This window comes from Hylobates moloch, unplaced genomic scaffold (assembly GCF_009828535.3).
Source record: "Hylobates moloch isolate HMO894 unplaced genomic scaffold, HMol_V3 SCAFFOLD_22, whole genome shotgun sequence".
In the NCBI taxonomy this organism is placed as follows: Eukaryota; Metazoa; Chordata; class Mammalia; order Primates; family Hylobatidae; genus Hylobates; species Hylobates moloch.
In genome coordinates this window covers 12,164,509-12,181,517 of record NW_026652297.1, presented here as the reverse complement: position 1 = coordinate 12,181,517, position 17,009 = coordinate 12,164,509, and the positions used below count along the sequence as shown (strand labels likewise).

The window sequence follows — 17,009 nt, the reverse complement described above, 5'->3', positions numbered from 1 at the left end:
ATTACAAGTGCCCACCACCATGCCCGGCTCATTTTTGTATTTTTAGTAGAGACGGGGTTTCACCGTGTTGTCCAGGCTAGTCTCAAACTCCTGACCTCGTGATCCGCCCTCCTCGGCCTGCCAAAGTGCTGGGATTACAGGTGTGAGCCACCGTGCCCCACCGTGTGTCATAAGAGTTTAAAAGTCAGTTTTTAGTGATTTCCCCTAAAGCTGGAGTGGGCTGTTTTAACCCAGTGATGGCATTTCATGTAGAGTGCAGATGATTCATCTAGTCATTCTGCGAGTATTTTTTGAGCCTTCCTTGGGTGCTGAAGATTTTGTGGGCCCAGGGAAATGAAAGCCAGGCTCCCACATTCTGGGACTGTACCCCATGGTGAGGAGCTGAGCCAGGCCCAGAGGCCCAAACTTGGAGGAACAGATGACACACGCAACAGGAAGGGCTCAAAGATGGAGGTCAGAGGCTGGGCGCTCTTGTGAGGAGGAGGGGAGATGGACTGCATCCCAGCTGGAAGGCGGCTGGGACAGCCAGTGGAGAGGAGGGGGAAAGGGCATTCTAGATGGAGGTCATGGCTTGGGCAAAGACTTGGAATGGAGATACAGCCCTGCCGGTTCTAGGATGGCCGGACAGTGGTGGTTCTGGTTGAAGAAAAATGACTGGACAGGCTGGGACGCTTGGGCCTTAGGGAAATAGGAACACCCTTCTTCCTAGTGCGTGGCCTTTAGTGGGTCCCTTTAACTCCTGGACCTCTATGTCCCCATCTATATTAGCAGGATGGTAATATCTTCCTTCCAAGGCTGTGAAGAGGACTGAGAGAGCGGGTGTGTATAAAGCCTTTGGCATAGTGCTGGCTGCCAGCAGGAACACGGTGGGTGGGATCACTTTTAGCCAAAGATCTTGACTGCACCCTGGGCTATGGGCCACTGTCAGAGCCCCTGGAGCTCATGCTGTGACTTTTCTCACTCTGGAAGCCTGGGTGGAGGAGGGGGAGGTGGCTCACGCCTGTAATCCCAGGCGTGGGCACTTTCCCTAGTATTTCCCAGGAGGGAGCAGGAAGGGGAGAAGGGAGGAGGAGAAGCAGAGAAAAGGGGGAGAAGTGAGGGGGAGAAGGAGAAGCACAGAAAAGGGGCAGAGGCGAGGGGGAGGAGGAGAAGGTCTTGACCATTACATCAGAGCCCCAGGCTGGTGCCCCTCCATGCTGGCTGCCCTCCTGCCTGGGACTACATGCCTTGCCAGCATGTGGGGCTTGCCTTGGCATCTGAAATCCACAAGCTCCCAGCAATTCCAGGGTCTCCAGTTAAATCCTCCTTTGCAAAGCTGCTGGACCCCTTGATCCCTTGATCCTCAAGTGGGAGGATTGGAGCATCGCAGACAGATGTGCACAACACTGACCCTGTCTCTCCATTTATCTTTCTCCTTCCTCCTCCCCCAGTCTGGCTGCCTCTCTGTCTCTATCTGTCTGTCTGTCTCTCACAAACGCACACGCACACGCACATTGGCAGCATACCTCTTCTCCCACAGTGACTAATACTTTCTGTCTCTGGAGTCCTCCTACCTTCATGACATCAGGCATGGGGAATGCAGGCAGGATCATAATTTCTTAATAGTGTAGCTGCCCATTATCTTCACCCTCCCCCAGGAAGCCTTGGAGTCAGAACTGCTGACAAGGGGCCTGTGGCCAGGCATTTCCAGGTGTATGTGTGTGGAGGGGTGGGCTACACAAGGGGTGGGCTAGTCCCACTTGGGACCAGGCCCAGCTCAGCCACACACCCCTCCTCCCTGCTAGCCCTCCCAGACCAATGGATGGCTTCATACCATTCCCGGGGTAGATTTTGTCCCTTCCGTTTCATCTGCCATCATTAGTGTATTTAGGGTTTATATGTTTTCTGGAGCCAATTTTGATCATTTATATTTCTTGAACCATCCATTTCATTGAGAATTGAAAATTTATTATCAAACTGTGTATGGTTTTCTCCATAATTAAATGTATAGCTGTATCCATAGTCAGAGGCCTTTTCCAAAGGCTTGTCTTTTTTTCTCTGATAAGAATTGCTGAAAGCTGGGTTTTTTTAAATTGGTCCTTTGAAAGAATCTGCTTTTGATTTTTAGATATCAGCTACTTTCCCCACCTCCTACTCTGGCAATTTCTACTTTTACTGATACCTTTTTCTTTCTCTATTATTTTATTTTATTTTTCCTTTTCTAGCCTCTTGATTTAAGTGTTTAGTTAATTTTCAGTTTTAGTTTCTGAAATGCATTTAAAGCTATAATTTTCCTCTAAGTACCACTTTGGCCTTAAATGAGAGGTTTTATTACTGTTGATTGTCCTTCAATTCTCAACTGTGATTTCTGCTTTTTAATTAGAGAGTTATAGGGGAGCAAGGCTTTTAACATTTTCAGGTGGCTAGATTCTCTTATACTCTTGTTTCTGTTCATTTCTGATCCTGTTACAGTACAGGTTGAGCCTCTGCAGTCCAAAAATCTGAAATCTGAAATGATTCAAAATCTGAAACTTTTTGAGCACTTATGTGACGCCACAGTGAATAGTCCACATATAAGTACTTAACATGAACTTTGTTTTATGCACAAAATTCTCGGAAATATTGTATAAAATTATTTTCAGTCTATGTGTATAAATATAAATGAATCTTGTATTTAGACTTGGGTCCCATCCCCAAGAGATCTCATTATGTATAAGCAAATACTCCAGAATCTTTTAAAAATAAAAATTCCAAAACACCTCTGGTCCCAAGCATTTCAGATAAAGGACAAAACTTAGCCTATAGGATTTCTGCCTTTTGGAATTTGTTGAAATTTTTATTTATGGCCTCTAATATATGGCCAAATTTCGTGTATGTTTAAAAATGCTTGTTCACGGCCAGGCGCGGTGGCTTACGCCTGTAATCCCAGCACTTTGGGAGGCCAAGGCAGGTAGATCACGAGGTCAGGAGATTGAGACCATCCTGGCCAACATGGTGAAACTCTGTCTCTACTAAAAATACAAAAATTAGCTGGGCATGGTAGTGCGTGCCTATAGTCCTAGCTACTCGGGAGGCTGAGGCAGGAGAATCGCTGGAACCAGCAGGCAGAGGTTGTAGTGAGCCAAGATTGCGCCACTGCACTCCAGCCAGGAGACAGAGACAGAGTGAGACTCCATCTCAAAAAAATAAAAAAATAAAAAAATGCTTGTTCACTATTGGAGTGTAAAGTTTGTTCCATCTCTCAGAATAAGCTTAAATTTTGTTTTTAGAGACAGGTTCTCATTCTGCCCCAGAGGCTGGAGTGCAGTGGCAAGATTGTAGCTCAATGGAACCTCAAACTCTTGGGCTCAAGCGATCCTCCAATCCTCCGCTTTATCCTCCCAAAGTACTGGGATTACAGGGATGAGCCACCTTGCCCAGCCAAGTATTTAAATTTTGTTATTTAATGATAGGACATTGCTTTTGGAGATCATTTGTTCTATATTTAAGAGAGGCCTCTTCAAGTCTCTCATAATGATTATGGAATTTGTCAATTCCTGTTGTTTTTAAAAATCCGTTTTTTTTTTGTCCACATACATATTTAAGCAACATGCCTAGATGCCTATGATTGATGACTGCGGCACTTCTTGATGCTTGTACTTTTCCAATTATAAATACTCTGTCTTTGTCCGTTTCATGATTTGGCCTTGAATTGTTTTGTAGATGCACTTCTTTTCTTTTGATTACCATGTGGCTGGCATGTTCTTTTTATCCTTCCATTTTTCATCCTTTCTGTCATATTGCTTTATATGTGTCTTTGAAAGAAAACAGGCAAATGGATTTTGTATTTAGTATCTGCTTTTAATAGATGAATTTAATCCATTTGCATTTATTGTGATGAATCATAGATTTATTTCAGCCATCTTATTTCATGCCTACTTTTTATTATATTTGCTTATTTTTGTTAAGTTTATTTTTGCCTTTTGTTGGATTGGTTTCACTTACTTTGTCCTGTTTTTCCTCCGTTGCTTAGGAAGTTTGAGGTTTTACTTCCGTTCTTCTATTGGTTATGCTATATATGTATGTGTAGGTATACTCATATTTTTCTATCAGCATCTAGATGTAATCAGGATCATTAGCCTCTTGATAAATGAGGCAAGAACTTTAGTACTTACTTTTTCCCGGCTCCTACCCTCACACATTGGATCATCATAGATTTTAGTTCTACATTATCATCTATTCTCTTCAAATTATGCAACAACATTTAGTTGAATTTACCTATTCTTTTAAAAATTTGTAGAGATGGGGTCTCACTGTGTTACCCAGGCTGGTCTCGAACTCCCGGCCTCAAACTATCCTCCTACCTCAGCCTCTCAAAGTGCTGGGATTATAGGCTTGAACTTACTGTACTGGCCTTAAACTTAACTCTTATGTTTTGCTGTTTTCTTCACTTACCACTGTTTGTGGTATCACTCATCTTTCTCTTTGATGGATTTATTTTTTTACTTTGTAAGAATTCTTTCAGAAAGCCTGGGTGATATAATTTCTAAGACCTTCAATGTCTGAGATGACTGTTTTTCCTTTCCATAGGGCCCATTTTGATTTTCAACTCCCTATTAATTTTTTTTAATTTGAATGATCATATTTTAAAATATCCTAGATCTCTAGTTTTCATTTAGATAACATATACCTTCAAAATCTGTAAATATATGAATTACAATATTGCCTTAATGTCTTCTGCTTTTCTTTTCTTTTTTTTGAGACAGAGCTTCGCTCTTGTTGCCTAGGCTGGAGTGCGATGGTGCGATCTTGGCTCACTGCAACCTCTGCCTCCCGGGTTCAAGAGACTCTCCTGCCTCAGCCTCCTGAGTAGCTGGGATTACAGGCACCTGCCACCATGCCCAGCTAATTTTTTGTATTTTTAATAGAGATGGGGTTTCACCATGTTGGCCAGGCTGGTCTTCAACTCCTGACCTCAGGTGATTCACCTGCCTTGGCCTCCCAAAGTGCTGGGATTACAGGCATGAGCTGCCACGCCCGGGTGTCTTCTGCTTTTCAATTCAGGCCTTTGCATCCACACTTCAGCCAAATGCATGCTGTTTCCGTCTGTTTTATTAACTGCAGTTCTGAGTGGAATTTTTTTTTTTTTCTAAGAAAAAAAAGCTGCAGTCCCTCCAGTTGAAGGTGCAGTCTTCCTGCTCCCTCCTGGGAAATACTGGGGAAACTGCCCGGTCCTTGGCTGTAGGTCCTGCCTTCTGACCTCTTCATTTCACATCCAGATGAAATAGTTCTAGGATATCAGAGCTGTAAGGACCTGCTGGTCCTGGAGCCCCGCCCCTCATTTTCTACATGAGACTGAGGCCCAGGGAAGGAGCAGAAGTAGCCATGAGCTGCTTTTATGCCCTGGGCACCTCTTGGGTCCTTGTGTCCATCACTGGCCCCTCTGAAGTGCCAGATGGCTCCAGGGGATGTGCAGCAATGATGGGCTGTGGGGACAGGCCACTTTCTTGGGTACTGTGTAAAGGTGCCTGTCTAAGGAGATGTGGATTCCCAGGCGTCGCCGAATAGCTTGTCCTGTGGCATTCCTTGCCATCTATACACTGGCAACTCCCACATCTGTATCTCTTGCCCCCTCTTCTCTTCTCTATGTCTGACTTAAGTCCCCAGATACCTATTGGAAGTCAAACATGGTGTCTAATAGGTTCTGAAGCCTGTGTCAAAAACTGAGTCCCCCAAACCCTGTTTCTCACCCAGACTTCCCCACCTCAGCATCTGGCATCACTATTCCCCTAGATGCTCAGGCCAGAAACAGGTGTCATCCCCATCGCCTCTTTTTCTCACCTCTCTACCCCCACACTTTCCTCCAGAAAGCTCTGCTCCTGTTGACTCTGTCTTAGAAAGTGGCCTTGGTCTAGTCACTCCCCCAGCACCCACTCCCTGCCCTCAGCTCCACCAGCGTGTGTTGCCTGGATTCTTGTGCTAGCCTCCTCACTGGGTCCCTGCTTCCACTCTTGCTCTGTTTTCCCCAGCAGCCAGAATGAACTTTCCAAGATGTCCTCCAGAGCATGCCTTTCTTTTTCTTTCTTTTTTATTTATTTATTTTTTTTTTTTTGAGATGGAGTTTTGCTCTTATCGCCCAGGTTGGAGTGCAGTGGTGCTATCTCGGCTCACTGCAACCTCCGCCTCCTGGGTTCAAGTGATTCTCCTGCCTCAGCCTCATGAGTAGCTGGGATTACGGGCGCTCACCACCATGCCCGGTTAATTTTTGTATTTTTAGTAGAGACGAAGTTTCATCATTTGGCCAGGCTGGTCTCGAACTCCTGACCTCAGGTGATCCACTTGCCTCGGCCTCCCAAAGCACTGGGATTACACGCGTGAGCCACCGCACCTGGCCAGAGTATGCCATTCTTTTGCCCAGACTCTCCAGTGGCCCCTGTCTTGTTTAGAACCAAGCGAACCTTACACAGTGTGGCAGCCCTCACCTTCTGCCCCCACCTCCTCTCCATCCTTCACACACCCTTCACTCCGCTTTTTGCCCTTGCACACCTCCACCTTTGAGCCTTCGAATTTATTGTGTTCCCTCTGCCTGGAGTGCTCTTCCACTAAGCCATGTGGCTCCCTCCGGCCCCTCATTTAGTCACTGTTCAAATGTCACCTCCTGATAGTGGTCCTCCTTCCCTATCCAAAATGACACCAACTTCTGCCAGTGAACCTCCAGCCTACTATATCATTCTTCACACTGTGTATCTATCTCCACTAAAATAACAGCCATTCATTTGTTGATCTGTCTCGCTACTAGATGGTGAGTCCCATAAAAGCAAGGATTTGGTCTCATTTGCCTTCTGTCCATAGGGCCTAGAACACTTCCTGCCACCTAGCAGGCACTCAGACATTCCTTAAATGAATGACAAGATTGGACAGACTTCACATTTATTTTTTCATTCAAGTACTATTCGGGGCTACTTTTTGGCCAGGCCATGAGTAGACAGGTGACTGGCACAGACCTGCCGTTACCCCTGGGAGCTAACAGTCCTTCTGGGGACAACTACATGGGCGGCCAGAAGTGTTCCCGGAAGGGTTGGCACGGGGCTGGGGTTGGTCCTGGGGCTCCAGCAACAGCCAAGTCAGAGTCCGCTCATCAAGGCCAATGGAGAAGGGGAGGGAAGGGGGAGTTGGAGGAAAGCGTCCTGGACTGCGAGGGTAGCCAGAGCGGGAGAGAAGACCCCACTGAGGATGGCAAGCTCACAGCAGACCCTCCCGTAGGGCTCTTGTGCCAGGCACTGCACTGAGGGCATTACATATATTAACTGAAAACTACCTTGACCATCCCCATTTTAGGAAATGGTGGCAAAGGGAGGGTAGCTTGCCTGGGGTCACACCCAGGCATGAGGAGCCAGACTCCGCCCAGTGGGCTGGCTCCAAAATCTGTAACCATCCGCTCCCCTGCGTCGCAGGAGAGGGGAAGGTGGATCTGGTCAGACAGTAGGGGGACTGGGAAGATGCAGGGGAGGCTAAGCCATGAGCAGGTGCTTGGAGGATGCTGCAGGTTCAGACTTCATGCCCCCAGAGGGCAGGAGGGGGTCAGGCCTGCACTGCTAAAAGGAACCCCCCAACCTGCCTACCAAGCTGTGGCTGTGAGCAGAGGGATGAGACTTTCCCTCAGCAGGAAGGAGGCTGGAGGAAGGTGGGGATGAGGGGTGAGGGCACCTGGGCAGGAGTAGTTGGGGGGAAGGATGGGTTAGGAGGAAGAGCTTCCAGCCCCAGCCTAGGAGGAAGTGCCCTGGCTGTGAGGGGCCACTCCTCCCCCAGGGTCTCCTTGGTATCTGTCCCCTTGGGGGCTGAGAAGCCCTTCCTGCCCAGATGGCCTCTTCAGGGCTTCCCCCCAGGCATGTCCACAGATAAGCTCTCCTCCCCTAGGGGGTGCAAGGTAGAGGCACTGTTTTCATTGATAGAGGAGGAAAGGGGAGGCTCAGAGAGTCAGGCAACCTCCCAAAGAGTCACAGTTTGTAGGCCCTGCAGCAGGGATCCAAGCCCAGTTCTGGCCAGAGGGATTGTGTAGCAGAGTTTATCACTGACTTCATGAGAGGGATTGTGTAGCAGAGTTTATCACTGACTTCATGAGAGGGATTGTGTAGCAGAGTTTATCACTGACTTCATGAGAGGGATTGTGTAGCAGAGTTTATCACTGACTTCATGAGGCGCGTCTGTAGATCAGAGAATTTAGGCCTAGTAAGCACATGGGGTGAAACTGGAGGAGAAGGGTTTGATGGGTCCACAGTGAGTCAGAGCCTCACCCTGAAGCAGGCTTTAAGGTGGGGGAGCTTCAGCTGGGACCCTTGGAGCAGCCCCAGAGAAAGAGCTCATGCAGCCTCTCACGGGACAGCTCAGCCTGGGCCACAGTAGGGACAGCAGCAGCAGCGTGGGAGTCTTGCAGGCTGTGGGGGCTACAAGGTAGGTGAGGACAGCCCCTGAGTGGCCTCATCCCACCCCAGTTCTGGACACAGCCGGGCAGGAGGAGTTCAGCGCCATGCGGGAGCAGTACATGCGCACAGGGGATGGCTTCCTCATCGTCTACTCCGTCACCGACAAGGCCAGCTTTGAGCATGTGGACCGCTTCCACCAGCTCATCCTGCGCGTCAAAGACAGGTGAGCATCAAAGACAGGTGAGAGTACCGGGAAGAGGCCTGTGCCTGTCTCCTAGGGCGCGCTCTCTCTCTCTCTCGCCCCTAATTAAAGGCGTGGATTTTTTAAGCCTTATGTGGAGTAATTAAATAATTTGAAATCTGGTTTATACTCATTTGGCCTTGTTGAGTCTCAAAGAGGCTATGTAATGAAAATAAAAGCACAAACTAATAGGAAAAGAACAAGCTTTGAGCAAATTCCATTAAAGACAGAAAAAAATCTAGCTAACATATATTCCAAAGGCAAAGTGTTAATAAGTTTACCAGGTAAAGGGACACACATACATACACATAAAGCTCCCACAGATTAATGTGGGTTTTACTCTGAATACATGAATTGCAAAAGAGAAAACAAAAATGGCTCAGATGTGGGAAAATGTTCAACTTTCTTGCTAATCAAAGAAATGTAGGGAAAATAGTAAAGTACCATTTTTCACCTGTCAAATTATAATTTTTTAAAATGGAAATACTCAATGCTGCCAAATACTCAATGCTGCAGTGAGACTGTCGTTTCATTCAGTTTTGGACAAAATTTGGCCCATGTCAGTAAGAATCTTTATGGTGGCCATGCCTCTTGATGCCCTCTGCTGGGATCCATCCTAATTGTGCGGCCGGTTGTGTGGTTGATACATCTGAGTGACCCAAGAGATGGGAACCAGGTCTGGGGAGCCAGCCCCTGGCCAGCAGCCCCTCAAGGCCTCATCACTGGCCTTGCAATGGACCTGAGGCTTCAAGCCAAGACAGCCAGCAGCCCCTGGGCCCTTTCCCCCAAGCCCTAACCTCTCTCTGGAAAGGGGGAGGGAAGGGACTGCAGTCCAGGCTGACTGGGGAAGTGGTGTGGGCTGGCTGTGCTATGCCTGAGATGTGGCTGTGCCACCTTAACCAGGTGTGAGGGGTGCTGGAAACCTCACAGAGCTGCTGTTCCTTTATTTCCCAGGGAGTCATTCCCGATGATCCTCGTGGCCAACAAGGTCGATTTGATGCACTTAAGGAAAATCACCAGGGAGCAAGGAAAAGAAATGGCGACCAAACACAATGTAGGTGTGTGCGTGTGTGTAGAGGGGGTCAGGAGATGTGTGAAAGCTGTTGCCTGCTCACCCCGGCAGTCCTGGTCTTCAGAAATGAAACTACTGTTTATTGAAGGGCTCCCGTTAGTTTAAGTCTTGTTGCTACTGAAATCCTGCAATTCCAGGAATCCAGGTAATGCACATCAGTGTTTCGTCAATGGTAGAGACAGGTCCCCTAGAAAGAAAGTAGAAGGTGTCTGTCTGGGACCTGGGGGGATCATACAACTCAGGGGCTTCTGAGCGATGGGATGGGACCACAGTTGGCAGTGGTCTGAGGCCCTGGAGCCTGGGCCATTACTGAGCCGGCAGGAGTACAGGATGTGAAGGGGCTCCAGGTAGGTCCCAGCTTGGGCTTCGGTGCCTTCCCGCGTCCCCTCTGGGTGTGTGCAGGGAAGCACGTTGTCCTGACTCACAGGGGCCCCATAGGACTCTACTGGCCACTTATCAGGGGCATCTGCCATGGCCGGATTTGGTTTCCAACCTGGAAGAGGCTCCAAAGCAGACCTCAGCACCCCTTACCAGGGCCAGGAGAAAGTGGAAAGTGTGCCCAGTTCAAACCTGATTCTCTGCCAGCCGCTGTTGACCTTGAGCAAGTGCGTCATTCTGAGCTGAGTCTCCTGAGCTGCAGAATGGAGATACTTGCTTACCTCAGAGGGTTAATATGAGGACTAAAAGAGGTCGGGGATAGTGAGACCTGGAAAGCCAAACAGCCCACAATGAAGAGCAGTTTCCATTTAGTGTTATCAGAGGCTCAAATATTTGTCCAGTGAATATTTCAAAGGCTTAAGCTCTGCTTTTTGTGCTCTGCCCTTTGTGTGTCTGTTGGCTACAACAGAAGTGTGCACATCCAACCTCACGCGATGATGATGGATGGGAAGATACTGACTGGTTTGTGTTCTGGGCAATGATACAATCTACTCCTCTAAAACAACAACTTACTCTGTCGCCCTCCTCCGTGCATTTCAAGTGTTTATTATTTTTCTTTCCTTCACTGTGCTTTTCTTTTTCCAGCATATTATAATGAAAGGCATTAATTTTGTAATCAGAAAAAACTTATGAAAAATAACAAAGTTATTCAGTCTAATCACACTCAGCTTACTTCCATCTGTCTCATCAAGGGAGGCCTATGTGTTCCCCACCCTGCTCCCCACCTTTGGGGAATGAACACTTACTGCCTTGGTGGGGTCCCTGCTGTAGGAGAAGGTGAGCGCTCAGGAGTGAGTGTGTCCTGACCTCATAGAGCCTTTGTTCTCCTCCCTCTGCCAGCCTGAGGCTTGGTGCAGATCTGGCCCTGGAAACCTGCTCTGTGGGGCCACCACAGTCATATCTCCCGCTGTCTGCACCCTTTCGACCGGGTGATGATTTCTCAGCATCGAACGTGCAGACAAAAACCTTGTGTAAACATGGCTGAGCTCCCAGGCTCATAGATACAGATCAAACAAGAGCTGGGATGGGGTGGGGGCCAGCTCCGATGGGCCAGGGTCACCTGGGCCCAGAATCCTGGTCATGGCCCAGCCTCTCCTCAGCCTTTTCTACCAGTGTCCACTCTGGAGGGGCCCAGAAAGAGGGGCAGAAGTCATCCCAAGGTGGAGAAACAGACCTCAGAAAGAAAAATGGATAGAATCAGAATGTATTTTTGATAAGTGAAACAGTCTTTCATCTTCAAGTATATAAAAAGATCACTTTATTCTATTTTTAGGGAGCTATTAAATATCTCTGTGCCTAGAGAACAAGAGGGAATTGGAAAAGCCATTAGTAACACTTTCCAACCTGAAAGAGTGAAAAGCCCTAAATGATGGTTGAGGCTGTTGGGGGCCGGGGCTTCTGTGGGGGGTTTTGAAAGCACCTGGGTTCCTCAGAACCTCTGGACATTTTTAAGGGTGGAACAGGGCTTTGAGGATCTCTGTGCCACTTTGACCAAGTTGAGCTTTGCCTTTCAGATTCCGTACATAGAAACCAGTGCCAAGGACCCACCTCTCAATGTCGACAAAGCCTTCCATGACCTCGTTAGAGTAATTAGGTGAGCACTGCCCCCTCCCTAGAAGCGGGCCTCCACAGCATGGGTTGGCTCCTGGAGGCAGCTGGGAGCTTGAGGAAGCAGATCCTGTTCTGAGGCCATGAGGCTGTGGAATTCTGGGCCTATTTTTGGATTTCTTCTCCCTCCTTCCATTTCTTTCTTTTGCTTTTTCCACCCACCTCTGCCCTCCCCGCAGCTGCTGACGGGTTTGTGGGTGATGTCTGCTGCACATGATAAGTGGAAATGCCTTCCTGTCTGAGGCAGTGGCCCAGGCTCCCTGGAAGGCAGCTCCCTCCAGCCTGGCTTCAGTGTTCTCCTCACACCAAAGCTTTCAACACTGTACAAACCCGGTCTCTCTCCTCTTCCCTGCCCTGATATCAGAGCACCCTTTGATATTTCCCCTGAACAACCAATATTCTGATTCCAAGGTTCAAATTTCAGAAGCATTGCACACGTGTCTCCTTTCCCAACCCCACCAGCTGTCAATCTCCAAATATTGTCAGCAATCCTAATGAAAGTTTCTTGTCTATTCCTTTGCGTGGTCAGGGTCCAGGCCGTAATCACCTCATGCACTCATGACTAAAACAGCCTGCTGGCTGCATCTCCTGTCACCAATCTATCCCATTTCCCAAATCTTCAACATGTGCAGCAGCCTAACCAGTGGGTCTCAGACATTGTGCGTTGAGTTTGTGGCCTATATGCTGGCGCCTCCAAGGGCTGCTGGTGAGCTGTGAGATCAGCCCCGGGGCTCTAACCCCCACTGTACACACATCTCCCCACATGCTCAAAAAGCTCATCTTCTCGTTATTCCCCAGCATAATGAGGAAATACTACAGTCTTCACTTTATGTTTTTGCTGCCAGTTTTGCACTCTCAAAAGGACTTTCTCATCCAGGCGTAGTGGCTCATTCCTGCAATCCCAGCACTCAGGGGCAAAGGTGGAGGTGGAGGCAAGAGGATTGCTTGAGGCTAGGAGTTCAAGAACAGCCTGGGCAACATAGTGAAATGCCATCTTTACAAAAGAAAGAAAGAAACTATTTTCTCTTGGGCGTTTTGCCTCCAATTAGGACATGCTGCCATCAGGTAGCCTATGGTGATGCCTTGGTGGTGAACCTGTAGTGCCAAGGTCAGGTTTTAGACATAGGAAAAGTTAACAGAAAACATGAAATCGCTTTTACGCTCAGTTGACCCATCATTTTATTTAAACTATGAAACACAGAATAGAGGCCAGCACTCTATAAGACAAAACGTGATGTAGCTTATGATTTATATAAATGTAGCTACAACATAATGTCAGTCATTCCCATCAGTAGGGCGGTTTAGGTTATCCCCTCCCCCATCTCCCCCATTTCATTGCCTCAAGAGAAGCTATCCTGCCAGGCCCTCCTCCAGCGGCCAGGGCAGCCACTGCGTGAGGGATGGCATCCCCATCCCCCTCACCCACTAACCCTGCCAGAACAGGCCTCCTCTGACTCAGAACTGGGGCTAAGGAGGAGAGGGGCAGAGGAGAAGCAAAGCCCATTCTGACTTTGTCTTTCTGTCCTTCATTGTTTCAAAAGGCAACAGATTCCGGAAAAAAGCCAGAAGAAGAAGAAGAAAACCAAATGGCGGGGAGACCGGGCCACAGGCACCCACAAACTGCAATGTGTGATCTTGTGACAGGCCTGAGGCCCTGGGCACAGTGACTGTGGCCTGGCCAGCCCTCGGGACCCCTCCCCACCTAACTGCACTGAAACCATTTCTAACCACAACCCTTGGCCCAAGGACTTGGTACAGGAAGGGAGAAGGGCGGGTGGGCAGGGAGCAGACAGGGTCTGGCTTTGCCCAGAGGGCACGGGCTTTCCCACCTCTCACAAGAGACAAGGAAGCCACCTGTAAGCAGAAGCAGCATCCAAGTGCCCCTGGCGCCCCCATGTGTTGATTCAACCCAGTTCCTCCCCCTCTCTCGGTGGGTGTGTTGTTTATTGTAACTACATAGTGTTGGTTTGATGTGGAAGTGTTTATCCACATACAAAGTGCAAAACAAGCCATGAACAAGCTTCTTTCCCTTACCCCCCATCCAGAGTATCTGAGCTTGGATGTCTTTTATAGATTTTTAAATTATTTTAGTGATTATTATTTTATTAAAGGGGTCTGGGCTCACTGCCTGGTGAATTTTCAAGTGTTCAGCAGACCTCTCTGGTAACATATCTGGAATATTGTTGTTGTTTTTTAACCGAGTTTTCCCATCAGTGCCAAAACTCAACTCAATCTGAAAGTAGAGCGACTGAGAGGACAGAAAGTAATGGGAACTGTAGCTGGAGGCCTCAGGCCATGGGTCAAACCTGGGAGGGAAAGAGACCCTACACATGGCCTAGAAATGAGAGAAGAGAGAGGTATTTACCCAGAGGGTTTTCCTATGGTTGGGGATGCAAATATTAGAAAACAGATTGTATTTTGCTGAGGGGAGTGGCTGTCATGAGCATGTCAGTTCTAAAAGGGGTTTTCATTATCCTGGAAATACATAAACTAAAGTAAGCTGATTGGCTTTGCAAACGTGTTCATTTGTTTTTCAGACAGTATGGGTTAAGTTCTCTGCCCTCCCCAGAGGTCTGAGGAGGCTCTGGGTTTCTCAGATCTGTCTCTTGCTGCTTTTTCACATCAGCTGTGCTGCTTGGTGCCTCTCTGATATGAACACACTGACACGTCAAAGTAACCTAATGTGGACACCATCCAGAAAACTCCAGTTCATGCTGGATCTTAACCAAAAATGATTCAATACTGTTATCACTAAAACAGCACCAAGACCTGAAGCTATCTTCCCTTGGAGTCAACTGACTACCACCTCTATAAGCCTAGTCAATGAGCAGACCCCTTCCAGTATTTGTAAAAGTAGTACTAGGTTGCCTTTTTGGCAATTTTTATTGACCTGTTGAATCTTGACTATAATATGATCTGAGAAGTAAGGAAGGCTGGACTGATGCGTGGCTGTCACACACCTTCTGCAAGGGGGCAGTCTCCCCAGCTCCCTGATGATGCCCACCCCCGCCCCCCACCTCAGGTGCTGCTGGTGTGAGCCAAAGACTGGAGTTTTTCCAGCTGGGGTGGGAGTGGAGAGACAACAGGAACAACGGTGCACCAAAGAAAAGGTCAGAATAAAAGGCAGCACAGCTGGTGGCCTTATTTTCTAGATGTTACAAATCAGGTCACTATGCAAACTAGAATATCCTCAGCAGGTGGCCTGGCCACTCTGGAGAAAGAAACCCAAGGAAAGCGAGCACCCAACTGGATGCCAAGACACCTAGGTTCTGAAAATGCGCTGTGTTCCTACCTCGGCAAGATCACCAGCACTGAGGGGCCCAGCTGGAGAATGATTCTGCTACAAAAGGAGACAGTTGAGACTTTTGTTTGTTGGAAATCAAACTTCTTATTTGTCTAAATTGCCCCTTTTTCTGTTCCTAAAAGGAAGGATAAGAGAGAACATTCCAGATGAGGCACTTCAAAGTTTCCTTAGACCCTATAGTGTTGAGGTATTTTAAACACTAAAAGGACAAAGCTCTTCCCAATCCTTATGCTTCCCTAAGTGGCATCTGCAGCAGTTTGTTGTGTGCAGTTTGATGGCAGCTGCAAACTGGAGGTGAGGCGGAGGAAAGGCAGGTAGGAAGAAGTGAGGATGGAGATGTTCAGAATCGAGAGCATGGCGGAGTAGGGGAAGAAGCCCTGCACATAGGGCAGTGTCCACAGCCAGAAAACTCCTGCTGGGCACCAACCACTATGAACATACCCCATGCCCACCATGGAGCTGCAACTCCTCGACAGCACTGAGTGGGATAGTCTCACTGGAAGCAGATCAGCTGACGTAGAACAGAGACCTCAGCCATAAAGATGAGAAGACATAGGGATTTCACCCACACAGTTGGGACAGAAGGAACAGTGCATCTGTTCATCCATCCTGCACTTGGCCCACGTTGAACTCCATAGTGCCTGAGAGAGACTAGTTAAGGGTTGGTCTTCTGTATCCTCTGCTGTTGAGCCTCTGGTAAGCTTTCATCTCCCATGAACTCATTTCCCCATAAATGAAATGAGTAAATAATGCCCCATTTGTAGAAGTGGGCCCTCATGACTGAGGTAGCTTCCAGATAGGCCAGAGTAGAGTGTAGAGTGTGCCCCATGGCATCCCTCCATCTTCTCCTCCATCATCATCTAGCAGGGTCAGACTGGGAAACCTGGTTGGCCACGCCACACCATGACCGAGGAGCCAACTGGGACTTGTGGCTGTTTGACATCCTCACGTTCCCGTTGGTCTTCCGGAGAATAGTGCTACCCTCACATCCCCTGGAGCACCGCCTTCCTGAAATGCCCTCACCCCATGCCTTTGCCACTGTGTGCTCTCAGATTTCTTCCACTGTTTGACACCCTCCTTAGAGGGCTGCTTTTTTTTTTTCCGGAGATAATCCTAGCCATCCTCTCCACTCCCACGGCTGGGGACTATGGCCACTTACTTCCTGTGCACTTTGCCACTCAGGGGACACCTGGATGGTTTCTCTTAGGACTTTGCCCACCTCCTTCTCATGGCACTTGCTGTGGAAAATGCCTGGCTGGCCTCGTGGGGCCTGTCTCACTTTGCCAGGAGACATGACCCACTAACGTGGCAACTCTAACCCAAAGGCCCCTCAGACATGTCACAGCAAATCTGGAGCCACACAGGTTCCCTCCATTGGCAGCCCATCGTGTTTGAAATTCCATGTCGGGTTTACTTGGAATGAAAGATACTTGAATTATTGTGCGCCTGTGAGCACCCAGCTTCTGTTTCATAGTCTTAACAGGTGGCCATTGTCGTGAAACGAGAGTGATGCCTGAAGATCTCAATGATGTTTGAGCCTTTTATGTAACTTTTTATTAAGTCTTTCTATCTCTCGACTGATTAATAAAGAAGAGAAACACGTGTCTGTCTTAGTTCCTTTTACTCCAGTATTCCTGAAGTTTTGCTGAGAACATTGTGATTTGTTGGTGTTTTGCCCAGAACATCCACCTCTTACAGAGCATGACCTTGGTGCTAACCAGATCTAAAGTAAGGAGGAGCCCACTGGTGGCCGTGGGGTGTCTCCTTCCTGCATGGAGCCGGAGGATGAAGGCAGGCTAGCACAGCATTTAGAGGCAATACCTTTTATACTGGGCAGATCTGGATTTTAGCCCTGCTACCGACCTTTATGTGCCTTTAGGCAAATGACCTGCCTTAGTCTTGAGCTGCCTTGCCTGTGAATGGGACAATAATGTGCACTTTGAAGTAGCTGGAGGACTAAAGCTA

General features: G+C 48.1%; 1 protein-coding gene across 8 annotated transcripts in view; it reads left to right on the top strand.

Moving 5' to 3' along the window:
- MRAS (muscle RAS oncogene homolog) overlaps nucleotides 1-16,647 on the top strand; it is a 58,269-nt gene extending 41,622 nt beyond the window's left edge. For 7 of the 8 annotated variants that reach the window (XM_032143532.2, XM_032143527.2, XM_032143531.2 and 4 more), the window contains 4 exons: nucleotides 8,451-8,604; nucleotides 9,577-9,676; nucleotides 11,647-11,726; nucleotides 13,282-16,647. In XM_032143532.2, coding sequence (XP_031999423.1) covers nucleotides 8,451-8,604; nucleotides 9,577-9,676; nucleotides 11,647-11,726; nucleotides 13,282-13,381 — 434 coding nt within the window. In that variant the 3' untranslated portion in view covers nucleotides 13,382-16,647. Of the gene's footprint in view, nucleotides 1-8,450; nucleotides 8,605-9,576; nucleotides 9,681-11,646; nucleotides 11,727-13,281 lie in introns of all 8 variants that reach the window. The other variant, XM_032143534.2, reaches the window with a different exon arrangement.
- The last annotated feature ends 362 nt before the right edge of the window (nucleotides 16,648-17,009 follow it).